Source organism: Muntiacus reevesi, chromosome 7 (assembly GCF_963930625.1).
Source record: "Muntiacus reevesi chromosome 7, mMunRee1.1, whole genome shotgun sequence".
In the NCBI taxonomy this organism is placed as follows: Eukaryota; Metazoa; Chordata; class Mammalia; order Artiodactyla; family Cervidae; genus Muntiacus; species Muntiacus reevesi.
Genome location: NC_089255.1, coordinates 29,053,029 through 29,073,948, shown reverse-complemented (window position 1 = coordinate 29,073,948; position 20,920 = coordinate 29,053,029). Strand labels below are relative to the sequence as shown.

Below are 20,920 nucleotides of genomic sequence, written 5' to 3'. Positions count from 1 at the left end.
TGTTTCATTTATTTTGAAAAGTCGATTTCAAGTTCCTAACATCATCTAGAAGGAGTTCAATACTTCTTGCCCTCTCCCCCTAATGCCTGACTAGAGAGAGAAAAAAAAAAAAAAAATCCAGGCTGTTTGGGGGTTTGTTTTGTTTTCTTAAGCTGAGTACTTAAATCACGAATGTTTCACAAGTACCTTTTGATGGGTTTCATTGTTTTGTTTATTTTGCTGTAGTCAGTACAAACACCTTCAAATTTCCTTCTGTAACAAATGTTTTTCAAAGTCATCATCTGACCTCGCTGATGGAGCCGGTCTGCAAACCTTGCAGCCGGGTCGATTTTTGCACGGGCTTCTAACGTCGACACACAAAAGTATACGGCCTCTTTGAGGAACCGATTTCCAAGCTAAGAGAACAAATGAAAGTGTTCGCTCATCTTTCAAAAAATATTCCTGCGCCTGATATGTTCGCCACTCTTCATCGGGTTCTCAGTAATGAATACAGAATGTGACATCGGTTTTTCACACACGTAGGTTTTTGTCTTCCATTTCTGGAGAGTTATTTCCTCGTCTGACGTTTTATTTTCTTGATTTATTCATCTTCAACTTGCTACGAAAAACCTCTTCTCTCCTAGCGACTGTTCTCTCCCTTTTAAAAGTAATCTGCATGGAAACCTTGACTTTGCATTTTAGATTTTTAGGGTCCTTTTCGGTTATTCTGCTCCCCCGTTACTCGCTCTGTACACTCACAGCCGAGGCTGCCGGCATCTGAGCTGAAAGCGCCCGTGGCGGGCTAGGAGAGAAGGGTGTCATGTTGGCGACAGGCTCCTGCTGGCGGCCAGCGAGCCCGCCGAGGTTAACGGGGGCGCTGGGGTCAGCGCCCTCGAAGTTGGGGGCCTCGGGCGGAGCCGCACCAGGGCCGCGGCGACCGCTCGACCGGAGCTCCCGGCAGTCCCGCTGCCTCCCCCGGAAAAGAACCGCCTAATGTGTCGCGATCCCACGGAGATCTTGCTCTTCCCTGGCAGTCTCCGCGAACTAGCGCGTCGCGGGGCCGACGAGAGGAAAAGCCCAGGCCTGGGGCGGAGGAGGAATGAGAGGCCGAGAGCCGGGGGGATTTCCTCCCGCGCTTCCCCCTCCAACGGGAGCGGAAAATGTGATTTGCTGTGCATTCCAGGCGCAGTTCCCTGGGGTGACCTCTCCCAGCCGGTCCGGGCGGGGGGAGCAGACAAAGAGGCGAGGCCGGCAGAGAGAGGGGACCCCGCGGGGAGGCAGGAGGGGTGCGGGGGGCGGGGGCAGTACCGGGAAAGGGGGCGGATAGCGGGTCCCGCGGCGGCGGCGGCGCCTGGCCAATGAAGAGGCGCGGCCCGGGGCGCCGCGCTCCGCCGCCGGCATTTAAACGGGAGACGGCGCGATGCCCCTCACTCGGTGCGCCCTCCGCGGACCGGGCGACCCAGTGTGCCGCAAGAGCGGTGCTCTCTGCCCCGCTGACCCCACGCGGAGCCCGCGCGGCTCTGGCCGCGGCCGCACACCGCGCCACGCGTCGAAAGCGCAGGCCCCGAAGGCCCGCCGCATTGACAGGTGAGCGCGGAGACGCAGGCGTGTGCGTGTGTGTGTGTGCGTGCGTGTGTGTGTGTGTGCGTGCGTGTGTGTGTAGGGGTCGGGATACGACTCCCGCGTCCCCCTCGGTGCGCGACAGCCCTTCCTGCGCGCAGGCCGAAGCCCCGCGTTCCCTGGGTGAACCCCAAAGAATCATCGCGGGGTCCTTCGTGGCCAAGGTCTTGGCTGCCTTGACCTCACCTTGTGCAGTGTGCGGGGCATGACGGGGAAAGAGGATGTTAAGAGCAGGAACCCCGCATCCCATTGCCACCTCCCGGAGCTCCGCTAATACTCTGCTAGTGTGCGTGGCAGCCGCGCTTGCCAGGAGTGCCCGCTGGGTGAGGGCGCGGAGACCGTGCGTACGGAGCGCAGAGGGAGAATGAGCGCCGGGGAGTAGGGGGGAGCAGCAGGAACCTTCGGCTCGACCACAGACGACGGGGAAAGTGGCAACAAGAGGGTCCCCTGTGTTTGAGGCGGGCCTCTGGGTATGGGGACTTCGGGGCGCGCCCGTCGGAGGGCTGTGACTGATCCTGCCGTGGGCTGGAAGATCCTGAGAATGAGCGATGTATCCATTTGCCTATCCTCAAGGTGAGATGGAGACTTGTGCAACGGCGGAGCCGCGGCGGAAACCCGACGGTCAGGTAGCCGGACGGGTGAGGTACGGTGAGCAGTCCGGGACGCCGAGGCCGGGGAGTCCATGGTGCTCACAGCGCAAATAGCACACCCAAGTTCTTGCGGGCTGCGCACTCTTGGCTGCTGCGTTTCCTCCTAGGATTCTTCCTGCCCCATGCGCGTCTCGACTGAACCGCGGACGTCCAGGCGCTGGGCAGTGACAGCCCATCGGGTCCTAATTCCGCGAGTACCGCCCTAATTTGTGTCCGAGAGGACCCTGCAGCGTCCGCTGCGCGGACGACGCGGGGCTGGCCGCGGGAGGCTGGTCCCCGGCGTGGAAGCCCAGGTCATCCCCTCGTCTTCACCCGCCACTTTGCTGACCGCTCTGCAGCTCACGGAGCAGGGTCGGGGGGTGGTGGGGTGTCGGGGGCCGTCACCTTGCCAGTTGGAGTTATTTGTAGATTTCTGGCTTGGGAAAAACGGACGCGCCACCGTTCTGACTTGGCATTGTCTTCGGATCCCAGCACCGCCTTGGGGGCGCCCCAGTCAGGCTTTTCCCAGAGCAGGGCGCTGATAAGGTACCCCGGCGAGGCAGGGGGCAGACAGGAGTCTCTCCGGTGAAGCCCTGCCAGCCTTCTCCTCCCCTTCCGTCTCTGAATCCCGGCTATTTTAGATAGAAATACAGCCTCGAAGTTAGGGGTTAAAAGTCTCTTCTTAAATGGTACAAGGGCAGAGAGGCGACCATCGGTAGGAAATTGGATCTCCGGCTGCGAAGAGCAGATCCAAGCGGTGAGCGCGTCTGTTTACGTTCCTCTTCGAGATGGTGCCAGGACACGAGTTGATTAAAATAATCTATTGTGTTAAGTGGGTCACCAGGGATTTAAACTGCCCTAGGGACCCCAGAGTAGTGGCTTTCTCTGACTGTACACGCAAGATAAATAAATAGCGGAGAAGAGTTTAAGATAACCCCCATCCCAGGGCATGGAGTCTTCTTTCACCCCAGGGCTTTTCAGCCCTCACCTCTTTCTTTTTCTTTTTTTGGAAGAGGGGCACTTGAAAGGGTGGGCTTTTCAAAGCAACGAGGGAAAGAAGTATTTTCAGAAAACCACGGTTTTCCTCTCCTCCCTGGTACACTCCAGCTTACAACAGTAGGTGATCATCCAGTAATCGTCACTGGATAAATTGCACAGTCCAAATTGTTAGTATTAATTAATTAATTAAGGGCTCTCTAGAACTTGGTTGCTGGGTGTAGTGCTGTAGCGTGTGTGTGTGTGTGTGTGTGTGTGTGTGTGTGTGTGTGTGTGTGTGTGTATTTAACCCCCAGGTCATTGTAGGAATTAAAGTGTTTTGTAAACTTTGTAATTTCACAGGTTTCCTATTTTCTTAAAAGTTCATTTTGAGTGAAATGTTTTGCTAACCCACGCACGATCTATGGGAAATTCAAGTTGGCTAACCTAGTTTTAGGTGAATGGCTACACAGGGGAGAGTAGAAACCTATTACATCCCTGCATCTCTGAATAAAAGCTGCCTGCCTTGTCTTTATACTGAAGTCCTTAAGGTTTAAGTATTAAAAGTGATATAATGCAAAGAAATTTTATGCCACAAACCCCTCTCCCAAGAAATGCTTGCCAGCAGCAAAGCAGTCCAGAACAAAGTGAAGGACAGATGGAAAACCTAAACCTTCTATGTAAAAGGAGTGGGAGATGTAGGGGAGGCAACTTAGCATCCTGATCTGTGAAAGGCACAGATCAGGCCAGAGTTATAAGCCTATGTCTTGCATCTGCAAGGAATTGTCTTTAGTTTTAACATACATTTTTAGAAATGTGAAGTACAACAGTATTTCCTGGGATCAGAAAGGTTTTCTCCTTCACATATGAACAAAACAGAGAATTATTTGAGTTACAATATTCATCACATTTGATTGCATTAGAAACAAGTCCATGTGTCCCTTATTAAATACTGTGCTGTGTGTCCATAGAATAATTCTTAAGGACATGTGTTTGGGGATTCAGAAAAATGGGACTCAAACCCTGACTTCCCCACGAGGGGATGTGTGACCTTGGACACACTCCTAACTTTTCAGAGTCTAGATTCCCTGGTTGGTAAAAGGAAGACGATATTATCTACCTCCTACTTTGTTGTGAAAAATCAATTATAAAGTTTTGTCAGAATTGAGTATATTGCCTTACATAGGGTTTAAAAATATAGGTAGCTATCATTATGAGTGGTGGCATTTGGAGAGGCAGTAACATTTTAGGACTTCAAGGTGTACCACAAGATGGTTCTGAAATTAAATCCCAAGTCCTGCTCACACAGAGATCAACACACACCTTTTACTACAAGGTAGAACCTATGATTTGACTGTCTCTCAATTGTGCCACTTAGTAAACATTTAACATTCATTACTTCCCAACTTGTTTCCTGTTGACCACAAAAATTGTATACTATCATTAAATTCATAAAAAAAAAATCTTCCAAGAGACTGGAGAGCCCCTGAGATGCTTCTCTGAGCCCTCTATGATGTTGGGCCCCAGCCTGACTTAGCCTGGCTGGTCTTCAGCATAGAAAAGATGCAGTTAGTGCACTTGTAGTACACACAGGTGAGATTTATCCTCTACTAGTTTGCCAACCATTTTGGTACAAATTGAAAACAGAAAATCAACCCAGTAGATTCTTAAGAACATCACTGCTCAATTTTTAAAATTTGACTATCTTTCTAAAAATTGAAGATCCAATTAAAAGTGTTTGTCCTTAAAGATGTAGTCCTGAGAAAAAGAAATAGGGTCTTCTATAATCGGGCCTGCACTTAGAGCCTTTGCTGTCATTTCCATCTTTTTCTTTTTTTTTTTAATGCTGGTGAATAATTTGCTGTCATGCCTGTTGAATAGCTTTCTAAAACATTGATCAGACATTCAGCCACAGACATCTGGCTTGCTGATCATTGTCTCCTCACTGTTAATCCCACTCAGCACTCCATTTAACTGATTACAAGCAGGTTGGTTAGCTAAAATGAGAAATATGGTGAGAGGCGTGCTGAAAGGAGCTGGTCTAAACTTTCCCAAAGACATTGAGGATATTAGAAACAGGTTACACATAGCACTTTTATTCCTCATTCCCAAGAATTAGATGATTGTATTCTTATGGCCTGGTGAAGGTTAGAATAAATCACCATGACCTGCACAGGACAAAGGTGGCTGATATGGGTTATCTTTGGGCAGATGTTTGCTTTTGATCACTCAGGGTAACCTGAAGGAAAGCATCAGGGACAGAAGACATACTTTGAGAGTATCTATGTCCTCTGAGACAAGTGAATTAGAGGGGAGGACAGTGGTAAAGGGGAAAAAAAGTTAGGAGTGGGTGGGTCTTGCTGGTGGGAAACAGTTGCAGAGAAAACTCACCATGAAAATATAATCATATGACTTGGTGAAGCAGAAATGCATTGAGGGGAAGCTGAGGCAGCCTTTGGAAAGAAGAATATTATCTGCAAAGGAGAAATAAGGGAGATCTTTGTAGGTGTCTGATGCACTCTGGGTCCATGAGTTGCAGCTTTAATTTAATAATGTGAATGGGTCATTTCAGAATGCAAGTTACCAGAAATGTTTTCAGCTCATGTTTGAACATGGGTGATAATTCATAAGACCTAAATCTGGGTTGGCTTTTGCTTCTATTTTTTTTATAACGGGGCACTCTGCTAGATGTCAAGGTGAAGAATTTATCTGCAAAAAACTTATATTTTCTTGGTTTCCCTCATGTCTAGATATTTACAGTTTGCAAATTATTTAGTGACGATACAATTGGAATTTCAAGAACACATCAGTCCTATTTCCTTCAATGCATAATCAAGATCATTTGGTGTGGGGGGAGGTTGAATGATTGATCACGATGACTTGACAGAGCCCTGGTACTACCACTAAGTATAGTTTTCATCCCCCCTGCACCTCCCCGCCCCCGCCCACCCCAGCCTTACTCATGTGGGATATGCAGAGTTTTCAGAGCATTACTCTAAGAACTTGAGGTCTCTGTTGACTGAGATTCATAAAGTTGTTTTTTTCTTCCCTCCAAATAACTAGTTATAAGATTTAAGAACTCAAAAGTTGAAGATATTTAAGAGTAAGCTTTAAATTTCTGTGTAGCCATTTCATAATATTTTTTCACACATGATAAATCTTATTTTGAGAAAAAATTTACTTTCTTAAAAACAATCTGTCACTCTAGACCCCTATTTCTTATGGGGTTTGCACACTCCCATAGGAACAGGAAGTTGGTCCAAATTAAAACAGAAAACCACAGTTGACTAATTTTGAATTTACTGCTTTACTCTTGGTTTCTGCCCAAGTGAATCCAGTGGCTTCAATGGGAAAATAAACCCCATGGTGTTCTCCAGGGACCTGGTAAAAAGTAGTGAGTATTTGGAGTTTTCCTAGAAAAAGGAAGAAAAGTATTAAGAAGCTCCCAAGGCTAGAAGGAGACAGAAATCAAAAGTTGGCTTGGCTCAATCAGCTTGTGGGAATGCATTTTAAATGCAAAGAACAGAAGTTTCGCTGGTCAGTGTGGTCCATGACAATCATCACTGAATAAAAGAGAGCCCACTCTGCCAGGAATGGAAGAGGAGGTAATGAATAAGCCCTTAGAACTCTCAAACTTGGTTTTATTTAATGACAAATGGAAAAATGCCAGATAGGAAAAAATGAATATAAAGAGGGTCCTAAGAGGTGAAGAGAAAGAAAACTGCAGTTTTTGGATAGCTGTGTGTGGGTAGGGCTGGCCCCATGGCCCCATGACTCGAACCTGTCATGTGAGGTCACCATACATTGCTAGTCAGGTCTCAGATTGGCCTCTGTGATGCTGGCTCTGCAGTCTTGCTCTGGAGGCTTCAGTTTTTCTGGAGGCCCCTTTTAGGAGAGATGGGGAAGATGGTGGGTGGAGGCCTAAGGCTGTCTTATGTGCTCTTCTTGGACTTGGGCAGAGACTGAATTTTAGTTTAGATCCTGGCCTGGAATTGAGTGAAGAACAGAAACTTTGAAAGCTTCCCAAATTCACACTATATTTGCTCAGGAGAGGATTGTCACGGCTCAAGTTATCCTGGTCTCTGGAGAAAATCAGACTGTTTTATAACTGGGTTGTCCTCATGAGCGATTTTTTTTTTTTAAGACAAAACAAGGAAATTAATTTTTTGTTGTTTTTGAGGCCAAAAAGGCTCTGTTTAAAGAACAGGGATGTTGTAACATAAACTGACAAAAAGCAGGGAGTCTGCAGTCAGAGCTGGAGCTAAATGTCACATTATCAGCTCCAAACTTGAACTTGCCCAAAAGTACTAGGTTAATGTTTAAAAGGTGCCATTCAAGAATATCTTGATTTTCATATTTAATTGCCTTAATTTGACATTATCCTTAGGGTTGCATGGTCTTTACTACAGGACTTGCCCCTTAGAGGATGTAGAATCTACCCTGCCTTTGTCTTTGGAAGGTAACTGCTCCAGCTACTAACTCCAGCCTGTATTGTTCTAGGGGGGCGTGATGAGGTTACTGTTCAATTGCACTCAGTGGTTATCATGTGTCACACTGGTGATCAGAAGGGAGCAGGCAAATGGGTGCTTCATAGCTGTGTCCTTGGGTTCAGAACCACAATGGCCGTGTAAGACAGGGGAAGCCTCAGGATCCATCAGGTTCACTGTTATAGCCTGAGGAGGGAGGCTGTGAATTTGAAACTGCACTCATTGAAAAGAAAATCCTTTCACATTTTCACAGCACCTTCCATGCCCCATAGCTGCGGGTACCACAGACCTTGCTGTTGCAAGCTTGTTAGAAAGGCAGACCTACTGAATGACAATCTGCATTATAACAATATCCCCGTGTGATTGTCTGCAAAGTCACGTTCGAGAAGCACTGACCCAGCAGAATCTTAATACTCTGATGCTTCTCTCTTGCACCCTCCTTTTGAAAAATACACTTCTCCTGTTCTTCCTTCTCTGTCTGTCCCGCCTTCCCCGAATATACTGCTTTAAAATAGTCTTCCTTTCTCTGATTTACACTCCTCATTCCATTCATTTTTCTCTCTCTCCACCTTTGCTTTCCTTTTTTTTTTCTTTTTGGTTAGTTTTCCTATAGCCTCCTCTTCTCTTACTTTAATTTTTTTTTTTGCCATTGTTCCTGCTGACCAATATCTAGTTCCAGACCCAGTCATAATAATTCACTGTCATAAACTTATTCAACATATCTCTGGCACTTATCTATGTAAATATTTGCACACACCTGTTTTCTTGTGCCCACTTTCTACCTTGTAAATTTCATATACACATCCATGCACATACACACATATACGTGAAGGACATGTTTCATCATTTGGAAGTGTATCATGGTATTTGTTGTTGTTGCTAAGTTGTGTCCGACTCTTTGCAACCCCATGGATTGCAGCACACCAGGCTTCCCTGTCCTTCACTGTCTCCTGGAGTTTGCTCAGATTCATGTCTGTTGAGTCGATGATGCTGTCTAACCATCTCATCCTCTGCCAGCCCCTTCTCGTTTTGCCTTCAAACTTTCCCAGCATCAGGGTCTTTTCCAGTAAGTCAGCTCTTCAGTGGTCAAAGTATTAGAGCATCAGCTTCAGCATCAGTCCTTCCAATGAATATTCAGGGTTGATGTCCCTTAGGGTTGACTGGTTTGATCTCCTTGCAGTCCAAGGGATTGTTAAGAATCTTCTCCAGCACCACAATTCGAAAGCAGCACTTCTGAGCTCTGCCTTCTTTATGGTCCAATTCTCATATCCATACATGACTACTGGAAAAACCATAGATTTGACTATATGGACCTCTGTTGTCAAAGTGATATCTTTGCTTTTTAATATGCTGTCTAGGTTTGTCATAGCTTTTCTTCTAGGAAGCAAGCATCTTTTAATTTCATGGCTGCAGTCACCATCCACAGTGATTTGGGAGCCCAAGAAGAGAAAAATCTGTCCCTGCTTCTACTTTTTCACCTATTATTTGCCATGAAGTGATGGGACTGGATGCCATGATCTTTATTTTTTTAAAGCTGAGTTTCAAGCCAGCTTTTTCACTCTCTTCTTTCACCCTCATCAAGAGATTCTTTAGTTCCTCTTCACTTTCTGCCGTTAGAGGAGTATCATCTGCATATCTGAGCTTATTTCTCCTGGCAATCTTGATTCCAGCTTGTGATTCATCTAGCCCAGCATTTTGCATGATGTCCTCTGCATATAGTTTGACAATACACAGCCTTGTTCTCCTTTCCCAATTTAGAACCAGTCAGTTGTTCTATGTCCAGTTCTAACTGTTGTTTCTTGACCCACATACAAGTTTCTCAAGAGACAGGTAAGGCAGTCTGGTACTTCCATCTCTTTAACTTTTCACAGTTTGTTGATCCAAACTGTCAAAGGCTTTAGCATAGTCAATGAACCAGAAGTAGATGCTTTTCTGGAATTCCCTTGCTTTCTCTATGATCCAACAAATGTTGTCAGTTTGATCTCTGGTTCCTCTTCCTTTTCTAAATCCTTGTTGTACATATGGAAGTTCTCAGTTCATGTACTGCTGAAGCCTTGCTTGAAGGATTTTGAGCAGTGTGACCTTGCTAGCATGTGAAACACACAGAATTGTGCAGTAGTCTGAACATTCTTTGGCAATGCCCTTCTTTGGGGTTGGAATGAAAACTGACCTTTCCCAGTCCTGTGGCCTCTGCTGAATTTTCCAAACTTGCTGACATACTGGGGGCTTCCCTGCTGGCTCAGATAGTAAAAAATATGCCTGCAATGCAGGAGACCTGGGTTGGATCCCTGGGTCAGGAAGATCCCCTGGAGAAGCGAATGACCACCCACTCCAGTATTCTTGCCTGGAGAATTCCATAGCCAGAAAAGCTTGGCAGGCTACAGCCCATGGGGTCACAAGGAATCTGACACGACTCATGACTGAGCAAGTTTTTTGAGTGCAGCACTTTAACAGCATCAACTTTTAGAATTTTAAATAGTACAACTGGAATTCCATCACCCCCATTCACTTACTTTTCACTTCAGGATGTCCAGCTTTAGGTGAGTGACCACACCATCATGGTTATCCTGGTCATGAAGACCTTTTCTCTACAGTTCTTCTGTGTATTCATGTCACCTGTTCTTAATCTCTTCTGCTTCTGGGAGGTCCTTATCATTTCTGTCCTTTATCATGCCCATCATTGCATGAAATGTTCCCTTTACATCTTGAAGAGATTTCTAATCTTTCCCATTCTATTGTTTTCCTCTATTTCTTTGCATTTTTCTCTTAAGTCCCTCCCCCCTTTAAAAAAAAAAAAAACTTCCCTTTGTTATTCTCTGTAACTTTGCATTCATTTGGGTATATCTTTCCCTTTACCCTTGCCTTTCACTTTTCTTCTTTTCTTAACTATTTTAAAGCCTCCTTAGATAACCATTTTGCCTTCTTGCATTTCTTTTTCTTTGGGATGGTTTTGGTCACTACCTCTTGTACAACGTTATGAACCTCCAACCATAGTTCTTCAGGCACTCTACCAGATCTAATACCTTGAATCTATTGATCACCTCTACTGTATAATCATAGGAATTTGATTTAGGTCATATCTGAATGATATAGTGGTTTTCCCTACTTTCTTCAGTTTAAGCCTGAATTTTGCAACGAGGTGCTCATGATCTGAGCCACAGTCAGCTCCCAGTCTTATTTTTGCTGACTGGATAGAGCTTCTTCATCTTCAGCAGCAAAGAACATTATCAATCTGATTTCATTATTGACCATTTGGTGATGTCCATGTATAGAGCTGTCTCTTGGGTTGTTGGAAAAGAGTGTTTGCCATGACCAGCATGTTCTCTTGACAAATCTCTGTTAGCCTTTGCCCTGCTTCATTTTGTACTCCAAGACCAAACTTGCCTGTCATTCCAGGTACCTCTTGGCTTTACTTTTGCATTCCAACCCCCTATGATGAAAAGGACATTTTTTTTTTTTTTTTTTTTTTTAGTGTTAGTTTCAAAAAGGTGTTTTCAGTTTCACAGAATTGGTCAACTTCAGCTTCTTCAGCACCAGTGGTGGGGGAATAGACTTGTGGGGGATTACTGTGATGTTGAATGGTTTGCCTTGGAAATGCACCAAGATCATTCTGTCATTTTTGAGCTTGCACCCAAGTACTACATTTCAGACTCTTTTGTTGACTATGAAGGCTACTCCATTTCTTCTAAGGGATTCTTGCCCACAGTAGTAGATATAATGGTCATCTTTTGAAGTCACCCATTCTGGTCCATTTTAGTTCATGGATTCCCTAAGATGTTGATGTTCAATCTTGCCATCTCCTGTCTGACCATGTTCAATTTACCTTGACTGGTGGACCAAACATTCCAGGTTCCAATGTAATATTGTTCTTTACAGCATCAGAGTTTACTTTCACCACCAGACACATCCCACAACTGAGCGTCATTTCTGCTTTGGCTCAGCCACTTCATTCTTTCTGAAGCTATTAGTAATTGCCCTCTGCTCTTCTGCAGTAGCATATTGGACACCGCTGACCTGGGCAGATGGGGGAGTCACATTTTGGTGTTATATCTTTTTGCCTTTTTGTATGGTTCACGGGTGGGCTTCCCTGGTGGCTCAGTGGTTTAGAATCTGCTTGCAGTGCAAGAGACTCAGGAGATGCAGGTTCCATTCCTGGGTCGGGAAGATCCCCTGTAGAAGGAAATGGCAACCCACTCCAGTGTTTTTGCTGGAGAATCCCATGAACAGAGGAGCCTGGTGGACAACAGTCCATAGGGTCGCAAAGAGCCCAACACGACTGAGTGATTGAACACACACGCACATTGTTCATGAGTTTTTCAGGCAAGAATACTGGAGTGGGTTGCCATTCCCTACTGCAGGAGATCTTCCCCTACCCAGGGATCGAACCTGTGTCTCCTGAGTCTCCTGCATTGGCAGGCAGATTCTTTACCACTCAACCACCTTGGAAGTCCCAGTTGAGTCCATATCTTGGCTTATTTGCTGTATAACTCTGAATGAGCTAATTCATGGCTTCATGGCTCAGAGGGTAATGAGAATAGCAGTACCCAATTCCTGGAGATATTGTGAAAGCAAAAGAAATCATTTACATCAAGTGTTTACCAAGTGCCTGATAAAATATTGGCTGTTTTATTCATGCTTTTGTTAATTAACTTTTCTGTTTTTCATGCCTCCTCTCTCTGTCTCCTCTTTTTAGCATGAGCCGCACAGCCTACACTGTGGGAGCCCTGCTTCTCCTCTTGGGGACCCTGCTGCCAGCTGCTGAGGGGAAAAAGAAGGGGTCCCAAGGGGCTATCCCCCCACCAGACAAGGCCCAGCACAATGACTCGGAGCAGACTCAGTCTCCCCAGCAGCCTGGCTCCAGGAACCGGGGGCGGGGCCAGGGGCGGGGCACCGCCATGCCTGGAGAGGAGGTGCTGGAGTCCAGCCAGGAGGCCCTGCATGTGACCGAGCGCAAATACCTGAAGCGAGACTGGTGCAAAACCCAGCCACTGAAGCAGACCATCCACGAGGAGGGCTGCAACAGCCGCACCATCATCAACCGCTTCTGCTACGGCCAGTGCAACTCCTTCTACATCCCCAGGCACATCCGGAAGGAGGAGGGCTCCTTTCAGTCCTGCTCCTTTTGCAAGCCCAAGAAATTCACCACCATGATGGTCACGCTCAACTGTCCCGAACTCCAGCCACCCACCAAGAAGAAGAGGGTCACGCGTGTCAAGCAGTGTCGTTGCATATCCATCGATTTGGATTAAAGCCAGGCACGTCCAGCCTGTCCTTGGGATGCAGGCCTCAGGCGGGCCCAGAGACAGACCTCAATCAACCTGATTCTTCCTTGGCTTAAACCTAGAGGCAAGAAGGACCACCAGCTGCCTCCTCCTAGGAGCCTGCTAGTGCGTAGTTTGTGTGCATGAGTGTTCGTGGGTGCCTGTGGGTGTTTGCAGACACCAGAGGAAACAGTCTCTGCTAGAGGGCACTTCCTAGTATGTAAATGTATCTGCTTCCTTGCGAGATGACACAGAAAACCCAAGCTACTACCCCAGGCACTTTGGGGGGGGGGGGTGGTGGGCAGGCTGGAGTCTGGGTCTGCCTCCGTCTTCCATGTACCCTCCTGGGGACCAGATCCTCCTTTCCAAATGAATATTAATGGAGAGGCTTCTCTGAGGGCGTGAGACCTGTTTTGTGCTGCCTTGGCCTTGGCAAAGATGTTTTACCCTGTGCTTGCTTCCCTCCTTCCTCTTCCCTCTCCCAGGCCATCTCCTCTTAGTATCTCAGTGCCTATTTCCGTCCACCACCTTCCCTGTCAAGGATTCTAAAGCAACTTGCTTGACCATAGATGCAAATGTTTCCTATTTGGGGAAGACCTTTGGGGGAAGCTCTGGGGGAAGTTGATGGTGCAAGGACAAGAAGGATAGAGGGTTGAGAGAAGGGAGAGATTGCAGGTGAGGACCAGTTGGTCCAGCAAAATTCAGGCGGGAGATGGGCAGGGTGTGGAAAGGCCAACCTCCAAACACAGTGAGACTCTTGCTTTAGCAAATTTCCCCCTGATGTTTAAAGAAGAGAAATAGAATTGCCAAAAAATCATTAACTTTGGCAGTCACTGTGACCGTTGAAATTAGCTGTAACTCAATACCAAACTTAAAACATAAATATTGACCACTCCTATTTTCAGAACCAAGTGAGTGAAACCAAAACAGCCCCTCCTGCTTTGCCCCTCAGATGGACAAAAGATGTAATTCAGAAAGTCCTACACAGGAATAGGAAAAAGACAAAAACCTCGTAAGCAGAAGGTCTTATTATCTGTCCTTTTGGCTGGGTTAGCATCACCCTTTCCCCGGTTCATTGTTTCTGTGTGGTGCTTCTGAGAACCACAACCCTGTAGGATAAAGTTGCTGTCTCTGCTGAGTGAGTGTACCTGGCAGTGAAGGACCCGGCTGAGATAAAAGAGTTTAGGGCCTGCTCATTTCCACTCATTTGGGGTCTGTTTTAGCCATCGTTAGGAGATTGAGCTGGAGAGCAGAGCAGAGTAAGGCAAGGAAGGCAATTGTTTCTGGCTAAGGAGTAGTTAAAAGGCAGGGAGGAGATGTAAGGGTATGACCTGTGTTTCTTCCTTCACCCTCTGAGGGTCTAAGGGAAACCCCAGTTAAGAAATCAGAGCATTTGTGTGCATTCGCTATCCTACTGCTGGTAGGATTTATATAACATTATAGCCTCTTGGAACCTACCGGTAGTTGCTGTTCTCTGATTAAACTTGGGTTATTTGCAATGCCTATTTAGGATTTATCTAATGGCCAAAGTGCAGGGTGGGGAAACCTCCCTGCATTTTGGATTTGGCCAACCTGCTTTCTTCAACCCTGAGGTTTTATATGTAAACCACCCCACCCCCATACTCTTTTTGCCTTTGCATCTTCTCAATCTCACCAGCCAAGTCATGTGTATCATGGGAAACAAACACCATGGACTTGCATTTAGGTTGCCCATGAAGGCTCTAGCGTTCAAAGAATCATTGCAACTAAAGAGGCCGCTTTTATTTTATTTTTGTTTTGGTCCAGTGCTCTCCCCACTAACAACTAAATAGGAACCATACTCTGAAGCAGAAAGTCATCTTGAACACCCAAAATATTGAGTCTAATTTTAAAACGTTGAAACTCACTACTGATGATTCTACACTAGGAGAATTTGTGCTAACACATAGTCTGTGCATTTCACATACACTGTAGTCCCTGCCCTAAATCCTTCTATCGTCCACATCCTCCAGCAATAAAGCACAGAATGGATTTAATTAAGCATGCAAATACTAAGCTAGAATTTTGAGGGTGGGAGAGAAGAAAAGAAAGGAGAAGGAGCTGAAAATATACAACCACACTAGAGAGGAAAAATGACATTCAGAACCAGCAGACACCAAATCTCTCTTGTTGTTTTAACTGCCACAAGCTTGCAATTTTGTTAAAAAGAGATGACGTAAGTTGGCAGCAGGAATCTTCTTTTAGTAGCTTGTACCACAGTTTTGCATGTAAGTTGGATTTGGCTTAAGTGAAGAGAATTTGCTCAAAATGAACTTCACTGGGATAATATGCAACATAACTGCCCTAAAAGCATAGCGCTACCCAAAGAAGGGGATGTCTGCTTTTCTTTTTGTGCCTATATTAAAACTAGCCCAAGTCCCATGCATCTTCCAACATTTATTGAAAGTGCCATATCTGTTAATATTGTATTGGAGTCACTGATGATGTAATGATATGTTTTTTTCATTACTATAGTAGAATTTTTATGGCAAGATATTTGTGATCTAGATCTTTCCTATTAAAATAATGCCAAACACCAAATATGAATTTTATGATGTACACTTTGTGCTTGGCATTAAAAGAGAAAAAACACACATCCTGCGTCTGTAAGTTGTTTTTTGTTATTGTAGTTCTGCAAAGTTAAAAATGTAAGCGAATAATCTGGAGGAAAGGATAATTTCCACTGTGTGGAATGTGAATAGTTAAACAAAAAGTTATGGTTATTTAATGTAATTATTAACTCAGATCCTTTGGTCACTGTGATTTCAAGCATATTTTTTTTTTTTTCTCCTTTATATGACTTCCTTTGAGTTGAGCAAAGAAGAAGCTGGCACATTGTATGTTGTTGGAGGTTTTTATCAGGTCAGAGGGAAACAATAGAATCTTGACACATCTGAACGTGCTTATAGAGTCAAGACCTGAGCTTTTATTTTTATAATTGAATGTTCCTTAAAGGTTAACATTTCTGAGGCATCCTAAGAGAGATCTTAAATGTTATTTTGGAAGAATTAAATGTGCGTATACTAATAGCAAATAATAATGAATTGTCCACAAGTCCTTTTATGGAGAAAATCTAAAATAAAAAATGTATATACAGAACATTTATAAATGACAAGTTAATTCTAAAGAGTGAAAGTAGTTCTACTGATTTGTCATTCTCAATATATTTAATATCAACTGCATTATGTATTATGTCTGCTTTAATCATTTGAAAAACAGAGAATTATGAAGACCATGATCAAGGTCCTTTGCTGTCTATGAGGATAAGGGGGGATTTGGTAGTCTCATAAAAGCTAATTTGGTTGAAAGCAAAGTTTTATGAATCTATAACCAGAATTTAACTTCACCCCAGTAATGTTCTATATAACCTTTCCCAAAGCACAACCAATAAATTGAACCTCTTCTCTGTTTGTGTGTGTGTTTCACTGGTAGTGTTCACAGGATAGAGCTGGGGCAGGGATTCATTTGTCATGGGAAGTGAGGTAGAAAATAGATCATGAGATCTCTTGTGATCAGAAAAGGAATTTATTTCCTCCATTTATACTTTCCAGATCTCACTTGATTTCAGGAGGACACCTCAGGGAATGGCAGTTAGAGGCAGGGGAAAGCTGGTGAACAGTAGAAAGTACCAACCTCTTCCCCAGAGCTAGAAAGAAGAGTTAAAATGCTTCTGAGAAGCCTTCAGATAGTGGACGAATTGTTGAGCTGAAATGGTAATAGCTTTATTCTTGAGGTATTCAAGGGAAAAAGGGGAGAAAGATTTGGGGCTCAGTAGAATAAGGAGCTCTCTAATGATGAGAGTGATTCAGCAATGCAATGAACTATCTTTGAGATAGTCAACTCCCTTGGAAATATTAAAACATATGCTTGATATCATTTGATAGGGATTTGAGGCATTGTGAATTATTGCCCTGGTTATGCAACTGAATGAGTGAATTTCTGAGGTCCCTTCCTACTTAGATGGGCAATATAGGATTGCTGCTATGTTTCGATGCTCTAACTGATAAAATGCCTATGCCAGACACTGTCAAAGATTTTATTTTAATTATTTTCCACTTAATTTTCATAGTGACTCAACAATGTGTGTACCATTATGATCGCTTCTAGGAAATGGTGAATTCTTGTCTTATTACAGCACCTGTGCCCTTAAACACTATGGGAAGTTGTGAGATTTTTCAACTTACCAGTTCTTTTAAGGATAGACTGCAGCAATTTAAAAACAGGTTCAGTCTTAACTATTTGCATCTAATGATCAAAGCCACCCTGAGGTTGTATTGGCATCATCATCCTGGGGCATCATCAGGATCCTGTTCTGAAGCATTCAAAGTCTCTTTGCCACCTCTTTTTGTCATGGCCTCCTTGGACTTAGAGGGGAAAAAAGCTGGCAAGTCTCAAAAAGACAATGTCTTCAGAAAAATCACATGCACACATAGGAGATAATATCTGGACAGGGTTTGAAAAGGTAGTGGGACTGGAAAGAGAAATACGTCCTAGGTTTCAAAAAAAGTATGTAATAGGACATCAGCAAAAATGTTGGAGTGAGAGGCATTGAAAATTTTTTCCTCCATAAAATCTTTGGAAGTCTGCAAAAATAGAATCAGATACTTAGAACTCAGGAAATTTACCTAAAGACTTGCAGCAGTCTGAGTGCTTATTGAAGACAAAGGCTGAATATCTGTAACAACAGTGAGCCTTGTCATATTGTAACTTGCCCAATTCTCATCTCCCTCTCCAGTTCCATAGAAGCCTTGAAACCAACAGCCTGCAATTATGGCAAGCACCAGCAGTCTGACAGTCACTGGGAGAGGTAGAATGGGATTTGAGTTCTTTGAAAGCCAAATACCCAGAGAATTGTAACTATTTGACCTGTCTGTCAGGCCCTGGAGGCCCCACTTGCAAAAGTATCTTTACTTGACCTAATTGGAAACTGCCTAGTGTGAAAACCCCTGTTGAAAACAATTAGAGGCAGTTGATTATTTTTGTGGCCACCTGAGGCAGTGGATAGCAATTGGGGCTCACAATAGGTTAAACAAAAAGCTTAAAAAGGAGACTGCAGAGTGACATTTTGGGGGGCTTTGAAAAGCTTCAACATATTACTGGGAATCTAGAAAGCCAAATCATATATAGGGCTGTGTGCCTGCCCAAGGCTGTGGACAAGCTCAGGAAGACTCTGAGCATGCCATGAGGTCTTGAGGCTCTGCTCGGGCAGAAAGCGAAGGCAGGGCTGTGAGCGGCCTGGCTGAGTACTGACCGTGGGCCCCAGTGTTCACACAGAGCCCCTCAGCCAAGACTGGAGGACTCATGGGTTCCGGGTGTTTGAGGAAATTACTGTTCAGCTATTTGAACACCAAGCTAGCCAAGCAGAGGCTTTAGTGGCCATACACAACACAAAATATAGACTTTACACAATTAGCTTGGAGAAGCTTCTAAAGAATGAAATAAATATTAACAAACAGAAGCAACAACAATTCCTGGGGAGGGGGAGAGAGACTGATTTCAAAAGTCACCACATCATATTATTTTAAATGCCCACTTTTCAACAGAAGATTGAAACAAGCAAAAAAAAAAAAAAAAAAATCCAAGAAAGTATGGCCCATATATGAGGAAAAAAAAAAAAAAGAAACAGTCCCCTAGAAAGCTCAGACATTAGACAAAAGCTTCGTCAACTTTTTAAATATGTTCAAGAACTGAGAAAAACCATTTCTAAAGAATCTAAGGAAAATAGAATGAAATCTCACTAAATTTGTAATGTGAGTAAAGAGATAGAAATTACTGTAAAAAAATAGAAATTTTGAAGCTGAAAAGTATTATAAGTAAAATAAAAATTTTACTAGAGGAGCTGCACAGCAGATTTGAGCCAGCAAAAGAAAATTAAGAAAACTTTACCTAGACTGATATGAGAGAAAGACTACTAAAAGAGGGACTAGTACTATGAAACTTACAGAAATGAAAAGGACTATAAGAGAATACCATGAAAAATTGTATGCCAACAAATTAGATAACTGAGGAAATAGACAAATTTCTAATATACGAGTCTGATTCCATTTGTTTGATATTTGACTACTAAAATCTTTTAAGCCTCATCCCTCTATCTTCCCCTTATGCCCCACATCTGATAAAGCTGATAAGAAAGACCAGGTTCTCTTTCATTTGCCTCTGATGAGATGATTAAGCTAAACTAGGGCCCATCTCCTCCAGGTGGGAGCTCTCATCCCAGCATCATTCTCTAACCACCATAAAAGCTCCACGTCAGCGTCCTTCTCCTGCTCTCTCAAGCCATTTTTCAGACAAGGTTGGGAGGCCTGCCCTGTTCTCTACAGAAAGCCTCTTTATGTGAGTAATAAATCTTTTCGTATACTCTTGGGGTGTTTGTGGTGTTATCGGTCTGAACCAAACTTTAGGTAAGGTCCATTCTGTTTATGTAGGTGTTCATAACACCTAGAAACACACAAACTCCTGAAACTGACTCAAGAAGAAATAGATATTTGAATAGAATTATTACAACTAAATGAGATTGAATTTGTAATAAAAAAAAATTTTTTTCACACACAAAAAAGCCAAGACCATAAGCTTCACTGGTGAATTTCACCAAATATTTAAAGAATTAATATCAATTCTTTATACCTCTTCTAAAAAAAAATAGAAACACATTCTATCTCATCCTATGTACCCTGACAACCAAAACCAGACAAAACATCATAAAAGAAAATTATAGACAAGTATCTCTCATAGAGATGCAAAAATCCTCAGCAAAATAAGTAGGTGAGTCAAGCAATATATAAAAAAGATTATATACCATGATTGAATGAGATTTGCCCCAGGAATTTTGGGATGGCTTACTCAAATATCAATGTAATAAAACATTAAAAGAATATAGAAAAAAAAAAAAAGCCCATACAGTTATACGGAAAAAACACTTGACAAAATACAACATCTTTTCATGATACAGTCACTCAAAACGCTAGGAATAAAAGGGAATTTCTGTAACCCGATAAAAAGGCATCTATGAAAAACTAACAACTGATGTTACTTAAAGGTGAAAGAAAGACTGAAAACTTTCCCTGTGAGGGTATCTTTACTTCTTTTCAATATTGTACTTGAGGCTGTAGCCCGGTAATTAGGCAAGGAAGGGAAAATAAAGTCATCCAGATTAGAAAGGAAGAAGTAAAACTATTTCTATCTTCAGACAGCAAAAACTTGTATGTAGAAATACTAAGGAATTGACCAAAAAAATTAAAAAATTAGCATTGTCTTAGTCCATTCAGGAGCTTCTTTCATGGCTCAGTGGTAAAGAATCCTCATGCCAACTCAAATTGATCCCTGGGTTAGGAAGATCCCCTGGAAAAGGAAACGGCGACCCACTCCAGTATTCTTGCCTGGGAAATCCCAAGGACAGTGGATCCTGGTGTGGCTCCTGGGGTCCATGGAGTCACAAAGAGTCAGACACAACTGAGCAACTGAACAACAGTCCATTCAGGAACTGCAACAAAATACCATAGACTAGGTAGCTTATAAACATCAAACATTATTACAGTTTGGGAGGCTGGAAATCCAAGTTCAGGGTGCTATCATGGCCTGGTGAGGGCTTGCTTTCAGGTCCCCAACTTTTCATTGTGTCCTCATAGGGGGAAAGGAGCCTGGGATATTTCTGGGGCCCCTTTTATAAGGTACTAATTTCATTCATGAAGTTTCTGCTCTCCCAAAGGCCCCACCTACTAATTCCATTATATTTGGAGGTTAGGATTTCAACCTATGAATTTGGGGTGATGGGCGGGCCCAAACATTCAGACCATAGCAAAAATGAATATCAAAGTTATGGGTGCAAGATCCACATTCAAAAATTACCCATCATCTAGACACTAGCAATAAAAAATCTGAAACAAACTTAAAAACTAATTCCATTTACAATAGCATCAAAAGAATAAAATACATAGGAATACATTTGACAGAG

General features: G+C 43.6%; 1 protein-coding gene across 2 annotated transcripts; it reads left to right on the top strand.

Moving 5' to 3' along the window:
- The first annotated feature begins 1,338 nt into the window (after positions 1 to 1,338).
- On the top strand, positions 1,339 to 16,379 carry GREM1 (gremlin 1, DAN family BMP antagonist). 2 transcript variants are annotated; one of them, XM_065940350.1, is made up of 2 exons: positions 1,339 to 1,566; positions 12,384 to 16,379. In XM_065940350.1, exons 1-2 carry the CDS (start codon positions 1,400 to 1,402, stop codon positions 12,937 to 12,939), a joined length of 723 nt encoding a protein of 240 aa, XP_065796422.1. In that variant the 5' UTR covers positions 1,339 to 1,399; the 3' UTR covers positions 12,940 to 16,379. The 2 variants fall into 2 exon arrangements, with proteins under 2 accessions (XP_065796422.1, XP_065796423.1); XM_065940351.1 differs by lacking the exon at positions 1,339 to 1,566 and adding an exon at positions 2,228 to 2,247.
- Positions 16,380 to 20,920: the final 4,541 nt, after the last annotated feature.